The sequence below is a fragment of the Haliotis rubra genome, unplaced genomic scaffold (assembly GCF_003918875.1).
Source record: "Haliotis rubra isolate DU_JTF1 unplaced genomic scaffold, ASM391887v1 Scf447, whole genome shotgun sequence".
Taxonomy (NCBI): Eukaryota; Metazoa; Mollusca; class Gastropoda; order Lepetellida; family Haliotidae; genus Haliotis; species Haliotis rubra.
In genome coordinates, this window is record NW_025767132.1 from 787,758 (window position 1) to 810,516 (window position 22,759).

The following is a 22,759-nucleotide window of genomic DNA, read 5'->3' on the forward strand; positions in this document are numbered from 1 at the left end:
CGTTATATAGGCCGGGAGATTTTGGGATTAGTCAGGCCTCCTTTCTTTGGAAGGAGTATTGTGCGACCTCTGCAGAACCATGGAGGAACATCACCTGTGTCAACGAGAGAATTGACACAGTGAAGTAATGGTTTTTGGACACAGGAGAACAGTTTCCAGTAACGGCTTCGAATGTCATCAGGCCCTGGAGCTGTAAAGATTTGGACTTTTTGACAACACTTTATTATTATCATTGTTAATATTTTACTATACACAATTTCATTGAAGGACTCCACTTGGAATAGACTAACATTTCATGACATTAATGTTACTGAGTACAGTATATAGTTTTCTGAAAGTGTCCTTGTTGTAATTAGGGCAACAAATGCTATTGTCTTAGCGAGACATATGAAGCTACAAATACCAGTGCAGGAGAGATGCAGTGTCCGGGCAACCTAGATGAAAAGTGTGGAAACAGCACTGGGATGTCAGTGTATACACTTGGTGCAGGTATGTGAGTCCTTTCACTCTGTAAAGTAACTGAATCACTGTTAAAGCGTCAATGGGAAGTCAGGGAAAGTAAGCGTTTGTGTGCAATATGATTTGTCAGGTAATATTAAATGGATTTCCCCACTTGATTCAACACACTCAGTTGAATGCATACATGCCCAAGAAAGTGCTCATAAATGCTACAGTGAACTATGCATTTATGTTTCCAGGAAATAACGCCTATGGATATGAAGATTACTACCCGTTTTTGAACTCGCCTATACAAATGTGCCTTGCTTTGAAAACCAATAGAACAAGGAAGTTGTACTGGTTACCGTGCTCTCTCCATCTTGCTTCTATTTGTGAAGGTAACAATAATGTCAAATCAGTGCTTAACGAACTGTTTCAAATTTGGCACATCATCTCACAGTTCCGTGTTTTGACTTGCACAATTAGGTTCCAGTGTGTTTTATCTTCGACAACGTATTGGAATCATCTCAAATTGTCCATCAGTGTTAAAACCCAAACAGATCGATAACATTTAACAAAACTTCGATATTTTAATGAGTTAAGCCAGACGTCAAAAGAAAAAAAACAGACCCGAAAACATGGTTAAAACCAAGTCGATAATTCGATACCAGATGATGCCTTCTACCTAAGTAAATTATGATATCATTAACATAAATAATGTAGTATAATCTGCGTAGATGAAATTATCTTCTACAAAGCTGAAATATTTTTCTTGGAATGTGGCAGTAATATGCTTTCAATTTTCATTTACACCCTCTCTTAGCTCCAATAGCAATGATACACAGACAGGTAAGGTAGCAGTACAGTTACAAGTTTGATATATCCATGTCACATAGAGATGTTCAACCCAAACAAAACGAAATAATGTTGAGTGATTATATATCTGTTATTAATGTGTACTCTGTGTGTTTATGTCCAGGTCTTCACATCGGTCTGGGTGCAGGCATCGGTGTCCTTCTTCTCATTGCCATCGCTGTTGTCTTCTTTGTGCGAAGGTGAGATCTCAAGCAGGCTCTTCTTTCAACATCATAAAACTGCTACAGCTGCAGTGTTAAGTGTTAAGTGTACTATTTTTCCTTGAGTAACTAATTGTCCAAAATTGTGAAATAAGACTTCTTTTGTAGATATCCTTTATCGCCCTTACAGTTTATCTTAAAATGTCAGGTGTCCATTAATTATCAATCTGCAGCTTGTTTTAACTTTTTTCAAAATGTCACATATACAATATGTTACACGTGCTACGTCTAGAGGAAACGTAATGAATACATACATTTAGCACTACTTCAATCATTCACGCCAGTTATTGTTCACAAAATGACTCAAAGTCAAACATGTATGGAGAGACAGTTTATACTCTCATCATATTGCAGGCAACGAAAAATCCGTTTGGAGAGAGAAGATACGAATCATCAGATGAACTTCAACATGCCCACAGATAACGCGACCTGTTGTACAGATGTGCCGAGAGATAATGGGGAATATTCTGTTATAAACCCAAACACAATTGCTGGGCAGTCATCCACTCCGAGGGCCACAGTAAACCCCAGCAGTCACATTAAGAAAGCCTACAAGAACTACTCTGTGGATGGTGTTGAGAAAGATCACAACTCCCTGCCAGCAAAGGTGAAAGGCGATGCTGGTTTGTACGACCATACGGGAGGGACAGAGGGGCACTACGACACAGCACATGTACAGACAGGAGGCGGCGCCAGTAGATTGGACGAATCATACAGTCACATCAGTGCAATAAAGATGGGGTTTGAAGAAGGTAACTATGATGTCGCTGATGCAGGACTGGTTGTAAAGAATTTGGATGACACCATACGTATGAGAGTGATGACAAAACCACCGATTCCTGTAACACAAGGTCAATTGCCAGAGAGTGAGTTAGTTTTACACCGCTTCTTGCAATATTCCAGCAATATCGCGGTGGGGGGACGCCAGAAATGGGCTTCACACATTGTACCCATGTGGAAAATCGAACCTGGTTCTTCGGAGTGACGAGCGAACGCTTTAACCACTGGGCTACCCCACCGCCCCTATTGCCAGTGAAAATGATATCGGTATTATGATGAACTTGATGATATCTTAGGTTCACATAGTTACTGTACGTCCTGTAGAACTAACACTCCCTCGCAACAATTTTGCTAGGAAGGAACTGGATAGAAGCCCTTTACAGGTGCAAATATCAATCTGTCTATTTCTATATCAAAGAAACCCTAATCAGAACAACGTAACATTGATAAATTAATAGGATACAAATTGTGTAAAAAACAACTAATTATTGAGGATATGATATATTGGAGTATTTAAAATAAAAACTTATACAATATCAAATAATTTATGTGGTATCTCATGAAACAACTATATATCGTCTAGGACTGTGTGTTTAATTAATACCTTGTATTTTAGTCACTTGAAAGTTCAGCAATGACTGAAGCGGTTCATTTTGACTGACTTGTACCATTTCATTTTTATGAATTCTTTTTTATAGACTTATATTTATATCATGAAAAGTTTAAACATGTGTGAACATGACACATAATTAAACATACATATACCACATACTGCAAAGTTACAAATCTGATAACACATATGATGTAGACATGATGTATATGGTGAAGTCCATGTTGACTACTGTTGGTGATTATTGTTAATTATACTATGCTATACTACAAATCTGATAACACGTATGATGTAGACATGATGTATATGATGAAGTCCATGTTGACTATTGTTGGTGATTATTGTTAATTATACTATGCTATACTACAAATCTGATAACACATATGATGTAGACATGATGTATATGATGAAGTCCATGTTGACTACTGTTGATTATTGTTACTTATACTATGCTATACTACAAAAGCTTACGAAAAACAAAGAATTATTTAATGCCATTCGTGTAGCAGACTCAATATGACACTCATATCATATAATCCATTTATTACCCACGTGGTCAACGTATGGGTAGTTGCATACTAATCTCGTACGTCACACGAGTGTCGTATCGCGTTGACCTGTGTCGTAACGACTTGACCTGAGATTCTAACGATTTGATTGGATAACCGATAACCCCTCAATTAGGTCACATTCTGACGTAACTATTTTTTCATTCATGACAAACACGTGAATTCATTCATTCTACAACTTAAATGCACTGTGGGAATGTAAACATCGCGAACGTTGCCGTGTCGCTGTTTAATTGTGAGTCGAACTGAGACATTATATCCGTCGAAAAACGTAAACGCAATATTTCCACCAGTGATGTTAGCCGAATGTAGCAACTGCAAACCAAGAAACGGGGTGCTACGGAGTAGTTTACTGTAGGCGGCTGTACGAGGCGATGACAACTGACATGCATCGTGACGTCGGTTACCAAGGCAGTGAGGTCATTACAGTGTGACGTCATGCAAATATTGTACTACAGTACGAAACTCTTCCGCAACCTCTTTATGAAACCGGTTTCGGTTTGAAACCAAAATATTAACAAAAAAAAACGCTATTTTGTCAATTTAATGCATGTAAGACGTGGGTAATAAATAAAATACCACACTCAGTCTCATTACATACGAATTATACGAAACTCGTGACCTTCCTATGATATCTGACCTCGCTTTCGCTCGGTCAGATACCATAGGAAGGACACTCGTTTCGTATAATTCGTGTGTAATGAGACCTCGTGTAGTATTCTCTATATATCTATGTTTTTATTGTAAATATATATTTTAATACAAATGTGTTAACATATGCACTTTTCTTGTAACGTCGCCATGCATTACAACTTGCATTGTTTCTACTGTGTGGCCTCTCGCAAACGAATGAACATATGCAACGAGTAATTCATACACGTTAATCATTCATTTCTCAGAAAGTTAAAAAGTTTAAAAACATCTGGAATAGATTAATAGTTCTCGCAAGATTAATTTGTTATTAGTAATAAAGTATACTGTTTGGAAAATGTTTCCGATTATGAGACCAAGATCCGACCATCAGTCTGCCTTGCTCAAATACAATCTTAAAACTACTTATATATTCATTGATACAGTGGTTCATTTCCCCCAAAACACCAGTGAAGACAAATTGTAAACAAACAAGTACATGAATATGACGAGCTAATGTGGCGCAACAAAGTATCACTTAATCCACGACTGCCTCGTTACAGGCGAGTTCATACATCATTGACATATCACATACTTTCAAGCTTATCATTTTTATATCCTGAACACAGAGCAGCCTTACAATTATGCTTGAAAATTTCGTCACGAAAAGTCTCAAAAGAATGTTTGCTTTGTAACAAACACTCTTATGATTATGACAACAATATGATGCTACACTGTAATAATATTACCTCTCCGAAATAACTTTTTTTCTCATCTGTGATTGATCTACATGTACTTGATGTTGAAACCTATGTAAATTTTGAAATGTTTGAAAACGACGAAATGTTGTCAACACCCAAAGGTTCACACGATCCCTTCTCCGGGACGGATAACAATGCAACATGTGTCTACCATTTGAAACCATATCTTGAGTTAGTATTCTAACGCAGACACTCTGTGTACAAGTAACGTTTGATTATATTCCTGTATATATCAAATGCATGGCATTGTCCTAATATGTTTAATGTTGGATTGCACACTTGATTCGGATTGATTTCTGGAGGAAATGAAGAATCTCACTCTTAAAACTTATTGAACTCTCTGAATAAAATTACTTATGAAACTGTCTCATGTTGTGAACACAACCTTTTTCATAACTATACTATTTGGAATAGAATAATGGATAGACTCATCTGTTTTACACTTCATGCAGGTGTTGTCGAAAGTAGATAGTTGACTGGATCGTACCTACCACTGCTCATAGGTGTTGTCGAAGGTAGATAGTTGACGGGATCGTACCTACCACTGCTTATAGGTGTGGTCGAAGGTAGATAGTTGACTGGATCGTACCTACCACTGCTTATAGGTGTGGTCGAAGGTAGATAGTTGGCTGGTTCGTACCTACCACTGCTTATAGGTGTGGTCGGAGGTAGATAGTTGACTGGATCGTACCTACCACTGCTTATAGGTGTGGTCGGAGGTAGATAGTTGACTGGATCGTACTTACCACTGCTTATAGGTGTGGTCGAAGGTAGATAGTTGACTGGATCGTACCTACCACTGCTTATAGACGTGGTCGAAGGTAGATAGTTGACTGGATCGTACCTACCACTGCTTATAGGTGTGGTCGGAGGTAGATAGTTGACTGGATCGTACCTACCACTGCTTATAGGTGTGGTCGGAGGTAGATAGTTGACTGGATCGTACCTACCACTGCTTATAAGTGTGGTCGAAGGTAGATAGATGACTGGATCGTACCTACCACTGCTTATAGGTGTGGTCGAAGGTAGACAGTTGACTGGATCGTACCTACCACAGCTTATAGGTCGGAGGTGGTCGGAGGTAGATAGTTGACTGGATCGTACCTACCACTGCTTATAGGTGTGGTCGGAGGTAGATAGTTGACTGGATCGTACCTACCACAGCTTATAGGTGTGGTCGGAGGTAGATAGTTGACTGGATCGTACCTACCACTGCTTATAGGTGTGGTCGGAGGTAGATAGTTGACTGGATCGTACCTACCACAGCTTATAGGTGTGGTCGGAGGTAGAAAGTTGACTGGATCGTACCTACCCCTGCTTATAGGTGTGGTCGGAGGTAGATAGTTGACTGGATCGTACCTACCACTGCTTATAGGTGTGGTCGGAGGTAGATAGTTGACTGGATCGTACCTACCACAGCTTATAGGTGTGGTCGGAGGTAGAAAGTTGACTGGATCGTACGTACCCCTGCTTATAGGTGTGGTTGGAGGTAGATAGTTGACTGGATCGTACCTACCACTGCTTATAGGTGTGGTCGGAGGTAGATAGTTGACTGGATCGTACCTACCACTGCTTATAGGTGTGGTCGAAGGTAGATAGATGACTGGATCGTACCTACCACTGCTTATAGGTGTGGTCGAAGGTAGATAGTTGACTGGATCGTACCTACCACAGCTTATAGGTCGGAGGTGGTCGGAGGTAGATAGTTGACTGGATCGTACCTACCACTGCTTATAGGTGTGGTCGGAGGTAGATAGTTGACTGGATCGTACCTACCACTGCTTATAGGTGTGGTCGGAGGTAGATAGTTGACTTGATCGTACCTACCACTGCTTATAGGTGTGGTCGGAGGTAGATAGTTGACTGGATCGTACCTACCACTGCTTATAGGTGTGGTCGGAGGTAGATAGTTGACGGGATCGTACCTACCACTGCTTATAGGTGTGGTCGGAGGTAGATAGTTGACTGGATCGTACCTACCACAGCTTATAGGTGTGGTCGGAGGTAGAAAGTTGACTGGATCGTACGTACCCCTGCTTATAGGTGTGGTTGGAGGTAGATAGTTGACTGGATCGTACCTACCACTGCTTATAGGTGTGGTCGGAGGTAGATAGTTGACTGGATCGTACCTACCCCTGCTTATAGGTGTGGTCGGAGGTAGATAGTTGACAGGATCGTACCTACCACTGCTTATAGGTGTGGTCGGAGGTAGATAGTTGACTGGATCGTACCTACCACTGCTTATAGGTGTGGTCGGAGGTAGATAGTTGACTGGATCGTACCTACCACAGCTTATAGGTGTGGTCGGAGGTAGATAGTTGACTGGATCGTACCTACCACTGCTTATAGGTGTGGTCGGAGGTAGATAGTTGACGGGATCGTACCTACCACTGCTTATAGGTGTGGTCGAAGGTAGATAGATGACTGGATCGTACCTACCACTGCTTATAGGTGTGGTCGAAGGTAGATAGTTGACTGGATCGTACCTACCACAGCTTATAGGTCGGAGGTGGTCGGAGGTAGATAGTTGACTGGATCGTACCTACCACTGCTTATAGGTGTGGTCGGAGGTAGATAGTTGACTGGATCGTACCTACCACTGCTTATAGGTGTGGTCGGAGGTAGATAGTTGACTTGATCGTACCTACCACTGCTTATAGGTGTGGTCGGAGGTAGATAGTTGACTGGATCGTACCTACCACTGCTTATAGGTGTGGTCGGAGGTAGATAGTTGACTGGATCGTACCTACCACAGCTTATAGATGTGGTCGAAGGTAGATAGTTGACTGGATCGTACTTACCCCTGCTTATAGGTGTGGTCGGAGGTAGATAGATGACTGGATCGTACCTACCAAAGCTTATAGGTGTGGTCGGGGGTAGATAGTTAACTAGATTGTACCTACCACTGCTTATAGGTGTGGTCGGAGGTAGATAGTTGACTGGATCGTACCTACCACTGCTTATAGGTGTGGTCGGAGGTAGATAGTTGACTGGATCGTACCTACCACTGCTTATAGGTGTGGTCGAAGGTAGATAGTTGACTGGATCGTACTTACCCCTGCTTATAGGTGTGGTCGAAGGTAGATAGTTGACTGGATCGTACCTACCACTGCTTATAGGTGTGGTCGGAGGTAGATAGTTGACTGGATCGTACCTACCACTGCTTATATGTGTGGTCGGAGGTAGATAGTTGACTGGATCGTACCCACCACCTACCACAACCAAACTGAACCAAACATAAGGTAGACCCGTGATACCCGCATCTGTTTCATATATATCTATGGATATAGATTCCGAGTGACAAAAAACTCCAAAATAATATCAGAAAGCTAATGGATTTCTTGGGGAACGATAACTTGGATACCAAGGAGTATAACCCTGGTGTGTTGGATTATGAGATGAGGACACGTAGCGAAAACACGCTCGCTTAGATAATAATGAATGTTACATTATACGCAGTTCCCTACGACGTATTATGAATGAATGCACACCTATCACATACCCGGACGTTAAATGAAGAAGAGGAAAGTATTTTCCTCCAATGGAAAGCATGATATACTGATGTCAGGCATGTATAATAGGCTAGTGAAATAAGCGACATTGACTGGTTGTGTGATACAGTCAAGTTTTCCTCTCTTCCTCTTTGGGTACACCACTCCAGCACACGGGCCGGAGATATGTGGACCGTGGGGCTGCTCGTCTGTTACCTTCACTGTGTGTGTGCAACTAGTGTCAACATATGTAAGTATTCACTCTCTGTATTAAATCCTTTGCACCCGGTGATTCTAGCTCTATGCACTCGGTAATACAATGAAATATGTGAGTAAAACCATTAACCTTCATAACTCATTGTTAAACAGAGGTATGTACTGCGAAAGACATAACACTTTAGGCATCTCGTGACATCTTCAGTCGATTGTTTCATAATTTTACGTGGGAATTTGATAAGTGAGAAGAATTCCGCTGTTATTAATTTTTCAGTTTTTCTAATCCACGTAAAATACGTAACAGCTTAATATACTGATAGTATAAAATAGGGGAACAGCCACTTGCCTCATCATATTGCCACAGCCGTGGTGACTGCACAACGCATCCCTGGTTTGAGAAGAACTTGCCGACCAAACTGTCAGGAATCAGCGCAATCGCTTGCGGTGGTGTCGTAGAGTCTGGAACCTTAGAAACTGAAGGCGAGTCTGGTTCAGTGATGAATCACGATTTCTTCTTCACCGGCGAGATGGAAGACAGCATGTTTACCGTTGGAGAAATGAACGTTTTGCCGCTAATTGCATTCGCCAGGTCGACAGATTCGACGAAGGAAGTGTCATGGTGTGGGGTGTTATATCCAGCACTCAGAGATCAGATTTAGTTGTGGTTCAGGGAGTTGTTCCAGCATGACAACGCTACTTCACGTACAGCACGCGTCACGATCCGCTAATTTGCCAATTCTAACGTCAATGTCTTGCCATGGCCTTCCCGTTCACCAGATTTAAAGCCGATAGAACACCTATGGCATGAACTCGATCGACGTGTATGTCAACGTCAAAACACGTCAGACGCTTCCACAACTAGCCATCGCATTGCAGGAAGAGTGGGGAAGAGTGGGGTATGTATACCCAAGGTACGCGTATATATCCAGACATATCCAGTCTGTGCCGGGACGATACTGAGCAGTAATTGCTGACAATGGTGGCCATACACAGTACAGACTTTGACGCCACCTTGTGGACTCAAGTAACCAGAAATACAACAATAAAGGATGCTGTTGTCTTGGCGAACTCTTTGTCTACAGATGTGTGAATTTCCACCTTTTTTACCATTGAAATTACATGAAATAATTGCTCTTAAACTAACGCAATAAATTCTTCTAAAACGGCTTATGCATTTCTCTTTTTGGAGAGTGTATTTAGATCTACGCATAAACATTCAGAGTGACGAAAACGCTCCCAAAAAGATAAAAGGGGTCATTGCAACTTTCCAATATTCAGTTTCAACTTCCCTTTTATGCCGAGCAATATTTCAACAGCTACCGCCTTTGGCGTTTACATTTCACAACTTTTCAGGTACAATCGAACATGCTCATTTTACCAAAATTTCAAAGAGCGTCGTACGACTCTAGCTCAGAAGTTGTTCGATCAAGGTTACCACATTCAAGGCGTCAGTAAAGCTTTCAAAATGTTTTATGGTTGACATGTGAAGGACGTTTAAACATTTTTTGCACAAAACTTATGTCAGATACAATTCCCTGTTTTGACTTGTACCATACGTTCCCGAATTTGTTCAGGTGAACTTTTGACAAGCCTTTGCCTATGTTTATGACGCTCACCTTTTCGCGAACACCTGTTTCATCGCTATTTGATAGTCTCTAGTTACAGTAACATGAAAGCAATCAAATGTTCTAGCAATGTGAACATGGATGGCTCCCATCTGTATATATACATACCAAGGTACGCGTTGTTCAGGGTGAGGTTCCAGTGCCGTCTGTATAATTTCTGTACCTTGATTGCGCGTGTAGTTATGTCTGCCCAAGCGGCACGTGTTTTGTACCGTGGATGGGTATCAATTTTTTGGGTGAAACGGTGTTTACGCGACGTGGTTAGCAGTGATTTAATTTTCACTTTCAAGTTCTCTAACCGCATGGTCGCCAAGGTTGATCGCATGAGTGAATGACGCGGCCTGAACAGCATTCAAGTGACAGCATTGCAACACAAACTAATCTGTCCCAGCGCCACATTGTCCCAAAGTTCAGATGAAGCGACTATGCAAAATATCGTTGCATTGTAGTTCAATGGTGAAATAAAAATAAAAAGATAACATTCAACGAGCGATAATGGGAGTAGTCAAAAATGGTTGTTTATGACATTTTTATCCATTGTCATTGTAATATCGCTTGTAAAATTATATGTAGTGCAATTATATTTTATATCTGTGCAAAAGAAGTTTAGATCTCAGAACTGGTGTCGTAATTGTGATACTATTCCAGACATGCCGACTTGAGCATACTTGTTTTTAAAGACACTTCAGATACATAATCTTAATAATTTAGTCATTTCTGTCGTTTGGGACTTTACGATGTCTTATGCCAATGGAAATCATTGCCATTTCTTCATTTTTATTCATCAACCTTGCGATACAAAACCATGTTGTTCATTTAGCATTTTCGTCTCAAAATGACAAACTGTAGATGCTGAAATGACCGTTGTTAAAACACATAACAGTAACAGAATATTTTCGAAATTAGCTACGTTCTTAACCTACTACTACTTAACCATACCTACTACTAAGTCGAATCGACTCATCTGCAATGTAAATAACTGCGCAGTGAAATTCTGAACAAGAGAAACTTGTATTGTAATCCTTTACAGCCACTGGGACAAAATACCTCAACATAACCGAGACTGAGAACACATGGTGGGACGCTCGGAGAAACTGCACAACGGAGCATGAGAGAGATCTGTATATTGCTGATAAAGAACCCCTTCCTTCAGTCTTGGATGGAATTCTCAACAACGACACCTTCTACTGGGTGGGAGCCATGAGGTATTCAACGTGGATATGGACAGGTTAGTATTAGGACGTGGAACCAATGCATATGACAGTGGTAACACTGATGGCATCCATGCAGGCATGTATATCATAGGCCCCCACTGCGGGTCAGAAAATTATTATTTATGTTTTATTATTACTATTGGATATTTACATAGCGCACATATCCACGCAAAGAGCATGCTCAAGGCGCTGGTATTTTTTCCCTCGATCATTGGATGTCAATCTCAACGGCACTTCTTATTATCAATATCAACTCCCTGGGGATCATACAACTATAAACTAAGCACCGATTTACTAACCAGCCCTCCCCCAAGCAAACAAACAATGTGCATGTGTTGACGCTATGATTTTTCCTTTCTAAAGATAATGTCTCTTATTCACATTTGTGTTATATTGCAGCCGATGAAAGTCCGCTGTACAGCTATGTCGGTAGTCTCTCGTACAGACCCTGAAGCAAATATATCAAAGAAAGCCCTCGCAAGTCTAGAAAATGTGGCAAGTCTAGATTTCCTCAGTCAAAATGAAGAAAGTCTCAGGGCTCCTTTTCATTATATATATTTTTTTTACTATGAACTTTTTTCAGTATAATATGTTCATTTCAGAGACTAGTTGTTAGTCTACTATGTCGGGTACAGCGGCAGTGGACCAGGTTCAGCCGCCAAATACCTGCCTTATAACTCTGTGTATGAGTGTCATCTTGCATGTACAAAGATGTACAAGAACAGAACATTTGACAGAACAGGGCTGAGCGTAAGAGTTAATATTGTATTGACTTCTGGGTCACACTTACTGTTTATAGAGAAATTTTATGAAACGAAACTTTTGGCAATGTTGGCACTCATTTAATTAACCTACGAAAACAAGTGGTCGCTAAAGTATGATAAAAACAATCCCTTTATTACTATTCACAGATTAAGGATAAATAAATGCAGTAAAGACAGTTTGGATGATCCCGGCACTGTCAGACTCTCAAAAACAGCCTTCTGTATTACCCAGAGTATCACAAGGGCTGTATTTCTGGCATCAAACCCAGCTACTCTCCCAGTGTTAAGCTAGAGATTGGGAGTACCGGACCTAATGCACCAGCAAGCATATTATTTTATATGCAAGGTCTGCATATTTGCCATGTTTCACCTGAATCACATGTCAGACACGTCTGTGTCTTAAGGGACTGAAAACGCATTGATATAAATACTTTCATTGATATTATTCAAAAGGACAACTATATTTGGATGGGGATTGATGAAGAGTTCAGAATGCCAACTAAACGGTTGGCTAGACACCTATTTAGGTTGACTCTGGTACGGTGTACCTTATATGGGTCAGTAGCGACGTGGAAGGGTGTTAGAAAAGAAGACATGGGTCCCTGGCAGGTGATTCTGCATAAGCTTTATCAATGTCTAATGGCTTGTCTTGACTGAACACATGTCATAGGAGCCCAGGTGGATCACCACAGCTCTAGGGCAGCGCTGCAACGCATGGACTTCAGCATGAATGACCCGGTCCAGTTCTGCCCACTGCAAGGCAATACCTCATTAGCCACAGAATCTTTTTTGTAGGGTACCAATAGCGGAAGCTGTGGCAAAAGCTCTCGACAAGCAGCTTGATCCTACCATCCAGGCTGGAAAGAAATATGCTAAAGTGACATTGAAAGTCATTATTTCTGTTTTATTTAATTTAGGTATCTGACACGATAAATAATTTTGCCGGTAGTCCTATATAAGACTGATAGCATTGTTATTTCCACCTGCCGTAGTGCTGGACGAGATGTGAGGGTACCCCATTCATGGCTACTCCAATTCAGAATGAGTAAGAAGAAAAGCTTTTGATATTTATGGAACTTATGATACCTGGTTAGTGGAGTATGGTCGAAATGGATGAATGCTGGAGAAGGGCCTGTTCGGCGGAGCTGAAAATAGCCCTTTAAACCCCTGGATGCCACAGGGACATATATGTCCTTCCCCTTCAACCCTCAATTTCAAGTCCAATAAAAATCAAAATATCCCACGCACACAAATACACTTCACATTTTCGAATTCTGCGGGAAATTTCCTGTTTCTTGATACCATCCACTATTATTTTAGACAAAGCTCAAGTGCTGAATATGACCTTTCAAAATAGGCTTCATCGAAAATGTCGCCACTTTGGACACAGCACTAAATCGCGATACAGTATATTATTTTCTGAAAGTGTCCTTGTTGTAATTAGGGCAACAAATGCTATTGTCTTAACGAGACATATGAAGCTACAAACACGAGTGCAGGAGAGATGCAGTGTCCAGGCAACCTAGATGAAAAGTGTGAAGCTACAAACACCAGTGCAGGAGAGATGCAGTGTCCGGGCAACCTAGATGAAAAGTGTGGGAACAGCACTTGGATGTCAGTGTATACACATGGTGCAGGTATGTGAGTCCTATCACTCTGTAAACTAACTGAATCATTGTTAAACGTCATGGGAAAAATAAGCGTTTGTCTGCAATAAGGTTCCTCAGGTAAAAATCGAATGATCGTGTCATATGTTTCTTAAAATGTGTTCCATCTTTTTGCGTCACAAGAAGGATTGCATGTTATGTTGTCGATGTTTTTTATCTTCAGGACACTTTGAGTTTCGACCGACACAACATGGGGCATGTGGTTATGCGGTTGTCAATGGCTCTATCTCCGTAGGCCTCAACCATTACCGCCATTGTTTAACACAAAACAGAACATCTGCATGTTATCAAAATAGTACGTACTGGCAATATACTGACTGAAAATCAACGAACACTAAGATATCATAATTTATCAAAGTCAACATACTATAAATTTGTCAAAATTGGTGGATGTAGGTTACAGAAGCCTTAATTGGATCGGCTGTAAAACATGTTTGAACAAAAAAATAAGAAGAATGTTTTAATTAACCAAATCATAAATTTTATTTAAGATGTAGACATTTTACAGATGCAGTGCGAGCTCTGTTTCATGAACATTTTGGCAATTTCCTCATGTTTCGATATTACCTCTCCTTCAGCTGTTGTCACATGGGTTAAAGTGTAATTTTATCAGGTAGATGTTCTCAACAATAATTTTGATGACCAACTAAAAACCGCAAAACACACCCTTTTCAACCAGAGCAACACTTCCTGGTTTGATAACGAAGCTATCATTACTCCAACAGTTTTCTTTAACAGTTAGTCCATAAACCACCCGTGTGTCATCGCCTCTGTCATTCAATCTTACATTTCCCCTACGTCTGTGTTGTAGCATCACAGGAAACCAACTGTAATGAGGCCGTCTGTGTTTCGTCAGGAAAGGACAGACAGTCATGGATACAGGCTTATCACAATTGTCGTTTGGTCAAATTGGACAATTCTACTATAGAACATCTAGAGAAAAGTCAATCGAATAACAGGATTTGGATTGGTCTTGCATATAAAGTCTCAAGGAAATGGATAAATGGTAGGTTCCTCCAGAATTGCTCTTGTACATCTGTCAGTATTAACGATATGATAATAGAACATGCAAATTATGGCTCGAATTATGCTGCAGTACTTGCATAATAACAGGGTTCTCGTCAGAAATGTTTTCTGTATGTACATATCTAGATCTAAATGCGGAAATTGGAAAATATTCCTACATCGAAACCATGCCAGTGCTGAAGGAGTAGCATACATTACGACTCCGATCTAGTCTCTTTCGCGTCTCTAATCTGTGAATGAGTGAGTTTAGTTTTACGCCGCACACAGCAATATTCCAGCTATATGGCGGCGGTCTATAAATAATCGAGTCTGGACCAGACAATCCAGTGATCATCGATCTGCGCACAAGGGAACCGATGACATGTGTCAACCAAGTCAGTGAGCCTTACCACCCGATCCCGTTAGTCGCCTCTTACGAAAAGCATGGGTTACTGAAGATCAATATTCTAACCCGAATCTTCACGGGTCTTTATTCTGTAGCGGAATATCTCAAACGTGGCAGATTGAGATATCTGTTGAAACCATTTTGTATATGACACAATCTCGATTGGCCTGATTTTGAAGTCACACTATCATCAAAGGATACTCTGTCAAAACCACTGAGACAGACATCAGAGGACGGTAGCATGTTCGAAGAGTGTAAGAAGTGCACTATATCCGATTTGCTCAGTGTGGAGTAGTTGTAATGACAGTATCATGAGCCAGGTCGTGTTGACCTAGATAAGGCTGTCGGAGTGATCTCCCTTGAATGTATGCCGCGTCTCTCACTGAATAAATAGTCATCGCCCACGTGAGCCTCGTCCATCACACTCAGTAGAGGAAAGATTGACAATTGTTCAACTATGTCCGAATGTGTAAAATATGTCGAAATGTGCAAAAATGTCTCAGAATGTTTTAGCATGTATCCCAGTGTGCAAGTATAACGGAATTGGATCCTTTGATTAATTGCATTTACAGCAATCTGTTCAGATCAGGGGCGGTGGCGTAGCCCAGTGGTTAAAGCGTTCGCTCGTCATGCCGAAGACCCGGGTTCGATTCCCCACATGGGTACAATGTGTGAAGCCATTTTCGATACGATTTCGATGTTTCCATACGATTCTAATGTCGTTGCTTCACAACAACATTAGAATCTATGTCGAAACGTCGTCTATACAGAATAAAGAAGTTGTATATCCATAAAAATAGTCTTCTTTCTTCATCTACCGAAATTCTAGAATGCCAGTCAAAGAAGTCAATGTATGCCATGCATGCTGGAAAATTCCAAAAATGAATTATGAGCCCCTCACATGCATATAAATAGTCCTCATTCTTCATGGCATACATTGTAAATATCAGTAGCTCCCAAGTGGTGTTAAAATACGTCGACAAAATATGACTAGTGATAAGGCGATAAACAGTTGTTGGGATAAATCGATGTCCCTACTTGATTTAACGCACTCAGTTGCCTTATACATGTTGGTGAAAGTGCTCTACAGTGAACTATGCCTGTATGTTTCCAGGAAATAACGCCTATGGATATGAAGATTACTACCCGTTTTTGAACTCGCCTATACAAATGTGCCTTGCTTTGAAAACCAATAGAACAAGGAAGTTGTACTGGTTACCGTGCTCTCTCCATCTTGCTTCTATTTGTGAAGGTAACAATTATGTCAAATCAGTGCTTAACGAACTGTTTCAAATTTGGCACATCATCTCACAGTTCCGTGTTTTGACTTGCACAATTATGTTCCAGTGTGTTTTGTCTTCCTTCTTTTACTTTACGTCTGGACAGTTGATTGCCTCTGCATGTTTTAGTGAAGGAATGTTATGCTGCGGCAGGATAGGCTTACCTTTTCGCGAACACCTGATATCCTTACTGTTTCACACTGTTTTATCGTCACATGGAATAGCGCTAAAAGTTGCATGAAACCATATTCTCTCACACTATAGCAGAGATTCCTTATGGCAGACGGATGGGTTTTTTTATTTACAATGCCGCTTTTATTTTCAAGATTGATTACAGGTATAATTAGAATCTCAGATTTTCACTCTGAGTAGAAATGCCAAAGTTTATTTTCTCACGATAAATGGGTGTGATTAATGTGTGTATGATAGCAAAATATTGGATCTGTTCTGTCCTCAATCAACGGATGTAGACGCCCTGACCCTTTAAAATGCCTTCCTTCATGGTTGATATAATGCATTACGTGATTTCTATATTTAGTACATGAGATCGGAATTTTGTGTGCGCCTATGAAAAAAGACCCCGACCAGAGACTTGAACAGTCATAGGAAATAATAGTTGCAGTCCAGTGGACATCCCTAACAAAAGTAACATATTGTCCAGTGAGGGTGCATTTCTTGGACAAAAATGAACAGGTTCTATCAATGAATGTGATACACCGCCATATTGTTGATATTGCAGTCAGTGTGTATCTGCACACTGCATTTCAAACTTAAGGAATTGTATTTGCTGAATGTTGGTTTTGTGCCATAATATCTCACGTGTTTACACCATACACCATCAGTACCAAACTCCATACTTTATATCATGTCGTATGATGATACTCACATCTAAGTAGATGATACTTGTACCTCGATATATGACCTTCCCTACCGTTATACTCACTTGTGAAGTTAAACGGTCCTTGTTGAATATACTTTATATGGTATTATTTAATGTTTAGGAGGACGTTTGGTTTGACATTTATTTTAGTTGGTATTTTCTGTATTTTCACAACGTATTGAACGTAGCTCAAATTGTCCATCAGCGTTAAAATACGTGAACGCACCCTTTCTTTCAGTCAGTTTTACCCTCCGCCTCAGCCGAACTATTACGCACCTACTGGTTATGATTTTTAATGGACAATGGTTGTTGGTTGAAGAGAACCCACAGACAATTCCAAGTCTACTCTATGTCAGCTTTGAAAAATAGTTCAGTCTGGAGGTTGTTACAAGTAGTTATTCAAATGAATTCAATTTTCCATTACAAAACAGTTAATCACATCATTTTAAAGATGTAAAATCAAATGTTTGACAATTCCATGAGACTATTTCACTTGTCATGTCACCTAAGCAGCTTAGCTGAAAGAGCAGCAGCATCCTTGTCAACAGTCAGTCAGGAGGATGTAGATGGACATGCTGAAAGTCAGATGTGTATTTGCTGAAAGAAACAATACACATGTATTTCTTATCTTTTTACCTCACAATAAGCAATACCAGCACTAACGTCAGTGTCAATACCATCATGAACTCAGTCTCCATCATCAGGGGGAGATGCTTCCGTTCCTTCAACCGAAGGTCAATCAGATGTAGATGGACATACTGATGGCTGGAATGGTAAGCATCCTTCAACCGAAGGTCAGTCAGATGTAGATGGACATACTGATGGCTGGAATGGTAAGCATCCTTCAACCGAAGGTCAGTCAGATGTAGATGGACATGCTGATGGCTGGAATGGTAAGCATCCACTGCAGTAGTCGTTGGTAGCCCTGTCAGAGAAGGTTTCGCTCGTCACAATGAAAACCGGTGTTCGATTCTGAATAAATTTAAATGTCGTACAATTACCAGCAATAGTATTATTAAAAGTCCCAAATAAAAGAATACATTATACAGAAAACAGTTACAAATATCCGTGTCTTCACAATATTGAGAAGAGTATAAATTTAGTAATAGTTGGTATTAACCAATATGACTTGGTTCTATGGTTATTGTTGCTGTATGTTATAGTATGTGAGTTGCCATTATCTGTAAGATCTCTTGTAACGGGCCCTTTGTCATTACAGGGCACATGAGTGTATATCGTTTACAGTTATTGTGTTGACAGTTTTCAGCGTAAATTTACATTCCCAATATTTGTTGAGTAAACGAGTTTATCAGGATGTTTTATACAAGTTTTTGTTTATTTCCAGGTGTAGTCATAGGACTGTCTGTGGGCAATGCGATACTCCTACTGATAGTCATCGCTCTTGTACTTCTTCTGCAAAGGTGAACATCCAACCAGCAATTCTCCAATAAGCGCACAGATCACAGAATATGAAGAAATGTTATTTCAGACATAATTCTAACTTTTCCATTCCACTCCATGGGAGGGGTAGTTGTAGTCTGTGTCTGTGAAGCAAAATATATGTTCTACACGTATCACTGTTACATACTATAAAGAAATCAATTAACTACTTTTAGATACCCTGCTATAGAGCTGCCAGTGCTGTATATTCCCGTGTATAAAGACATGTTACACATACCTTCGGGCAATATAGAAAGAACCAAACTGAACATTCCTTTAGCACTAGTGCTGCCATCCACAAATGTTCATAAATCATGATGTCTCAGGAAGAATGGGACAAGAGATATTGCATAATTTCATAGTACACCAGACTCGTGAAGAGCTGGGTTAAAATTTGTCTTCAACAACACATGCTTGTCGTAACAGGATCGGTTGGTCAGGATCTCTGACTTAGATGACACATGTAATCGTATGGCGTTGATCGATGTTCATGCTGTTGATCACTCGATTTACAGACGCCATATAACTGGAATATTGCTGTGCGGCATTAAATAACAAACAAACAAACAAAACATAGTACACCAACCATTCACTCCTGCAATATGATAATTATTTTGTAAAGAATACATTTTCAGTTTGATATCCAGCAGCATCTATACAACAGTTGCTGCCAACAGTATGACTGAGTTCAATACCAAAATGGTAACCTTCAATTCTGGCTGATCTGATGTGTGGGGTGATCCCCTATTCGTATTTTTGGATTTTTTTACTTTAAAGCTACTTCGAGTTATGACATGACAAGCATTACAACAATTAATCTCCTTTGGTTGGAACACATTAACCATTTACTTGATTTGTATTAACTATTCAGGACATTTTTACATTGTATTCAGTGTTGCAAATTATGTTGCAGACAACGCAAACTTGGTTTGGGAACAAAGGAAATATATCAACAGTCGAGTATCAAAACATCCACAGAAAACGCGACCTGTAGTCCCGATGTACCGAAAGAAAATGGTGACTATACTTATATAAACCCAGAAATACTTGACGGGAAACCATTCACTCATCCAGCTCTAACGGCGACAGTAAACCCCACAAGCCACATTGAGAATATCTGCAATTCAGTGACTGATGTCGAGAAAGAGACGGCCCCCAAACAACACACCGGGATGCCAGCAGGAGCCCCTCACATGCATCTTCACTACTACAACACAGCGGAAGGTGTTCAGCCGAGAGGTGGAGATGAAGGAGCTGTCAGTCTTGGTCCAGATGCATCTGCAGCAGTTACTGGTGTAGCCAGTTCCGAGGGAGTTCAGTACTTCGTGCTCGAGAACCACAGCTCCATGCAAAAGTGTAAAGGAGATGCTGGTTTGTATGACCACATGGAAAGAGCAAAGGGACTCTACGACACCACACAGCAAGGGGGAAACGTAAGACAAGAAGCTGAATCGTACAGTCACATTTGCGCGATACACAAGGAGATTGAAGAAGGTGACTATCACGTGGCTCATGCCGGGATCGTTGTAAAGAGTTTGGATGACACCTACAACCATACGTTTGAGACCAATAGTTAGGCGTCTGATTAGTATATATACTCTATACATTAGAATTAGTGTCAGAGACAACTAAAACCGTGATAGTGGTGTAATTGGTGGTTTAGAATCTTATGATATTGTAGATGGTCGTGTAAAAGGACATTATTCTTGGACAAGAGAAATTGCGTTGATTGTATAGTAAGATTGGGTTATCCCAACACAGTGTTGTTTTAGATATACTAGTTCCACGAGAGTAGATTTAAGCAAATTATCTACTTCAGTATCAGGCATATATTGAGGGAAACAACGCCACTGTGGCAGAATAGATTAAAGTAACATTTCTAAGGTAATAGATAGTTTAGAAATAGATGTATTAGGGTGATGACTATAGGGTTGAAGGTGGTCATAGAATATTTGTAGTATTTATAATATATGGGTGTAGTTAAAGTAAGATCCACAAAGACAGTTTAATCAAACGTACATATGACGGTTTATCTACCCAGTGTCATGTTCACTGAAGGTGGAACGTTTGGATCACAGGACTGATTTGCAATTGTAAAACGGTAAACCAAACGGAAGAAAATGAAGATATTTCACTTCTGGAAATCTTACAGTCTTGACGTGTGTAGAGGGTGTTTCAGTTCATCTTAGAATTGTTTTTATTTATCTTTTTAAATGATTCAGGGGGAAATGTATTATCATGATGTTTCCACTTGAGTATCTTATGTGAAGTTTTGTTCGAATAGATCAAAAGACATATTGATTTTTCTTTCTTCGGAATATGCACACAACATGTCCGTGTTTTGAAGTTTAATTACTTATTCACTGTTTTTTAAACGTCATATTAGTCGACAATGTACATACTCTTGATGTCATAGAGACACTATCAGGTTTAAACCTGGTGCCTAAAATAGACCGTATTGCTTTACTGAGCAACTTTCCAAAATACACTCTCTCAAAAAAGAAACGCAACCCCTGTTTTTTTTGGTAATGTTTATATCAATTTTAACTGGTTATTACATTTGTATTTTTAAAGATAATGCCATGAAATTTGACATGGTGAACCTTAGGTCAGCACGGTATAAGGTAACAGTTAATGCAGGTCAGTATCGAACTCTCAATTTACGCTAGGGGGCGTTGTCTTCAGTATCTCGTTGTAGAGCCACGAGCTCTAATCACAGCAGTGCACCTCCTCGGAACAGAACGAATCAGACGGCGGATGTTTTCCTGGGGGATTGCTCTCCACTCTTCCTGGAGTGCTGCGGCCAGTTCAACCAACGTGTGCGGTTGTGGTGTACGTGCACGAACACGACGATCCAGCTGGTCCCACAGATGTTCGATAGGATTGATGTCTGGCGATCTGGAGGGCCACGGCATCACGTTGACGTTTGAATTCTGTAGGAATGCCACTGTTGCACGAGCTGTATGAGGGCGGGCATTGTCATGTTGAAACAACTCCCTCTGTTGGGCGATTATCGGCAGAAGATGTGGCTGTAAGACGTCATCAATGTACCGTTGTGCCGTCAAATTGCCACGAATGATGACCAAGTCTGACCGTTGGTTGTAAGACATGGCTCCCCATACCATGATGCTTCCTCCTCCAAATCTGTCGACCTGTCGAACGCAGTTCGGTGCAAAACGTTCATTTGCTCGTCTATAGACACGTTGTCTACCGTCACGTCGTTGAAGAAGAAAACGAGACTCGTCACTAAACCAGACTCTTCTCCAGTTTCTTAGGGTCCATCTCCTTACGTTAGTACACCACCTGAGACGTTGGCGTCGATGTTGGCGTTTCAAGACGGGCCCAACAACTGGTCTTCTTGCACGTAAATTTGCCTCATGTAAACGGTTCCTGATGGTTTGGGCCGATACTCTCCTCAAACCTGGCACCTGTGTTGCAGTGATGGTGGGTGTGGCATGCCGATTACGTAGGTGGCTGAGTCGAATAAAGCGATCCTGAGCCGGTGTGGTGATCCTAGGTCTACCGCCCCTGGGACGATCTTCAATTGCATGGAACTGTGTGTAACGATTCCAAAGTCGTGAGATTGTTGTTTTGTGTACGTTTAGATGACGGGCAACTGTTCCAAAGCTTTTCCCGGCCTCAATGCGACCAATGGCAATATTTCGATTTGCTGTACTCAAACGGGGCATTTTCGAACTTGATTTGCAGAGCAAATTATGAGAGAAAAATTACAAACTACACGTGCTTTTAAAACCCTCTACATGAACTGTGTTTTCAACGATTTGCACGTGCAACAGGCTTTTAGCATTTTGTACATGACAATTTCTGCACTTTCTCAAATAACACGGATACAAAGGTCATCATGTGTGAAAATGGTTCCGTTTGGGAGCTTATACTGATCAGATGG

The 22,759-nt window shown here is 40.6% G+C and overlaps 2 protein-coding genes across 8 annotated transcripts; both read left to right on the forward strand.

Annotated features, from left to right (window-relative positions):
• The first annotated feature begins 338 nt into the window (after nt 1–338).
• Nucleotides 339–21,338, forward strand: LOC124289686. Of its 7 annotated transcripts, XM_046726306.1 has the most exons (8): nt 13,717–13,811; nt 14,005–14,136; nt 14,653–14,847; nt 16,367–16,504; nt 18,117–18,142; nt 18,173–18,185; nt 18,758–18,833; nt 19,766–21,338. In XM_046726306.1, the coding sequence occupies exons 1-8, from the start codon at nt 13,739–13,741 to the stop codon at nt 20,427–20,429; spliced, it is 1,317 nt and encodes a 438-aa protein (XP_046582262.1). In that variant the 5' UTR covers nt 13,717–13,738; the 3' UTR covers nt 20,430–21,338. The 7 variants fall into 7 exon arrangements, with proteins under 7 accessions (XP_046582261.1, XP_046582262.1, XP_046582260.1 ...); XM_046726305.1 differs by lacking the exon at nt 13,717–13,811 and adding an exon at nt 339–489 and having other exon boundaries at nt 18,117–18,185; XM_046726304.1 differs by having other exon boundaries at nt 18,117–18,185.
• Nucleotides 8,462–12,493, forward strand: LOC124289687. Its single transcript, XM_046726312.1, has 4 exons — nt 8,462–8,605; nt 11,227–11,424; nt 11,810–11,835; nt 12,035–12,493. The coding sequence occupies exons 1-4, from the start codon at nt 8,542–8,544 to the stop codon at nt 12,254–12,256; spliced, it is 510 nt and encodes a 169-aa protein (XP_046582268.1). The 5' UTR covers nt 8,462–8,541; the 3' UTR covers nt 12,257–12,493.
• Nucleotides 21,339–22,759: the final 1,421 nt, after the last annotated feature.

Bases quoted from the DNA above. Each gene is read 5' to 3' on its own strand.
- LOC124289687 (XM_046726312.1), top strand. From the start codon at position 8,542: ATGTGGACCGTGGGGCTGCTCGTCTGTTACCTTCACTGTGTGTGTGCA. The intron at 8,606-11,226 runs GTAAGTATTCAC...AATCCTTTACAG, and splicing joins TGCAACTAGTGTCAACATAT to CCACTGGGACAAAATACCTC. The intron at 11,836-12,034 runs GTCGGTAGTCTC...TTAGTCTACTAT, and splicing joins AAAGTCCGCTGTACAGCTAT to GTCGGGTACAGCGGCAGTGG.
- LOC124289686 (XM_046726305.1), top strand. From the start codon at position 417: ATGCAGTGTCCGGGCAACCTAGATGAAAAGTGTGGAAACAGCACTGGG. The intron at 14,137-14,652 runs GTACGTACTGGC...TCTGTGTTGTAG, and splicing joins ATCTGCATGTTATCAAAATA to CATCACAGGAAACCAACTGT. The intron at 18,834-19,765 runs GTGAACATCCAA...ATTATGTTGCAG, and splicing joins CTTGTACTTCTTCTGCAAAG to ACAACGCAAACTTGGTTTGG.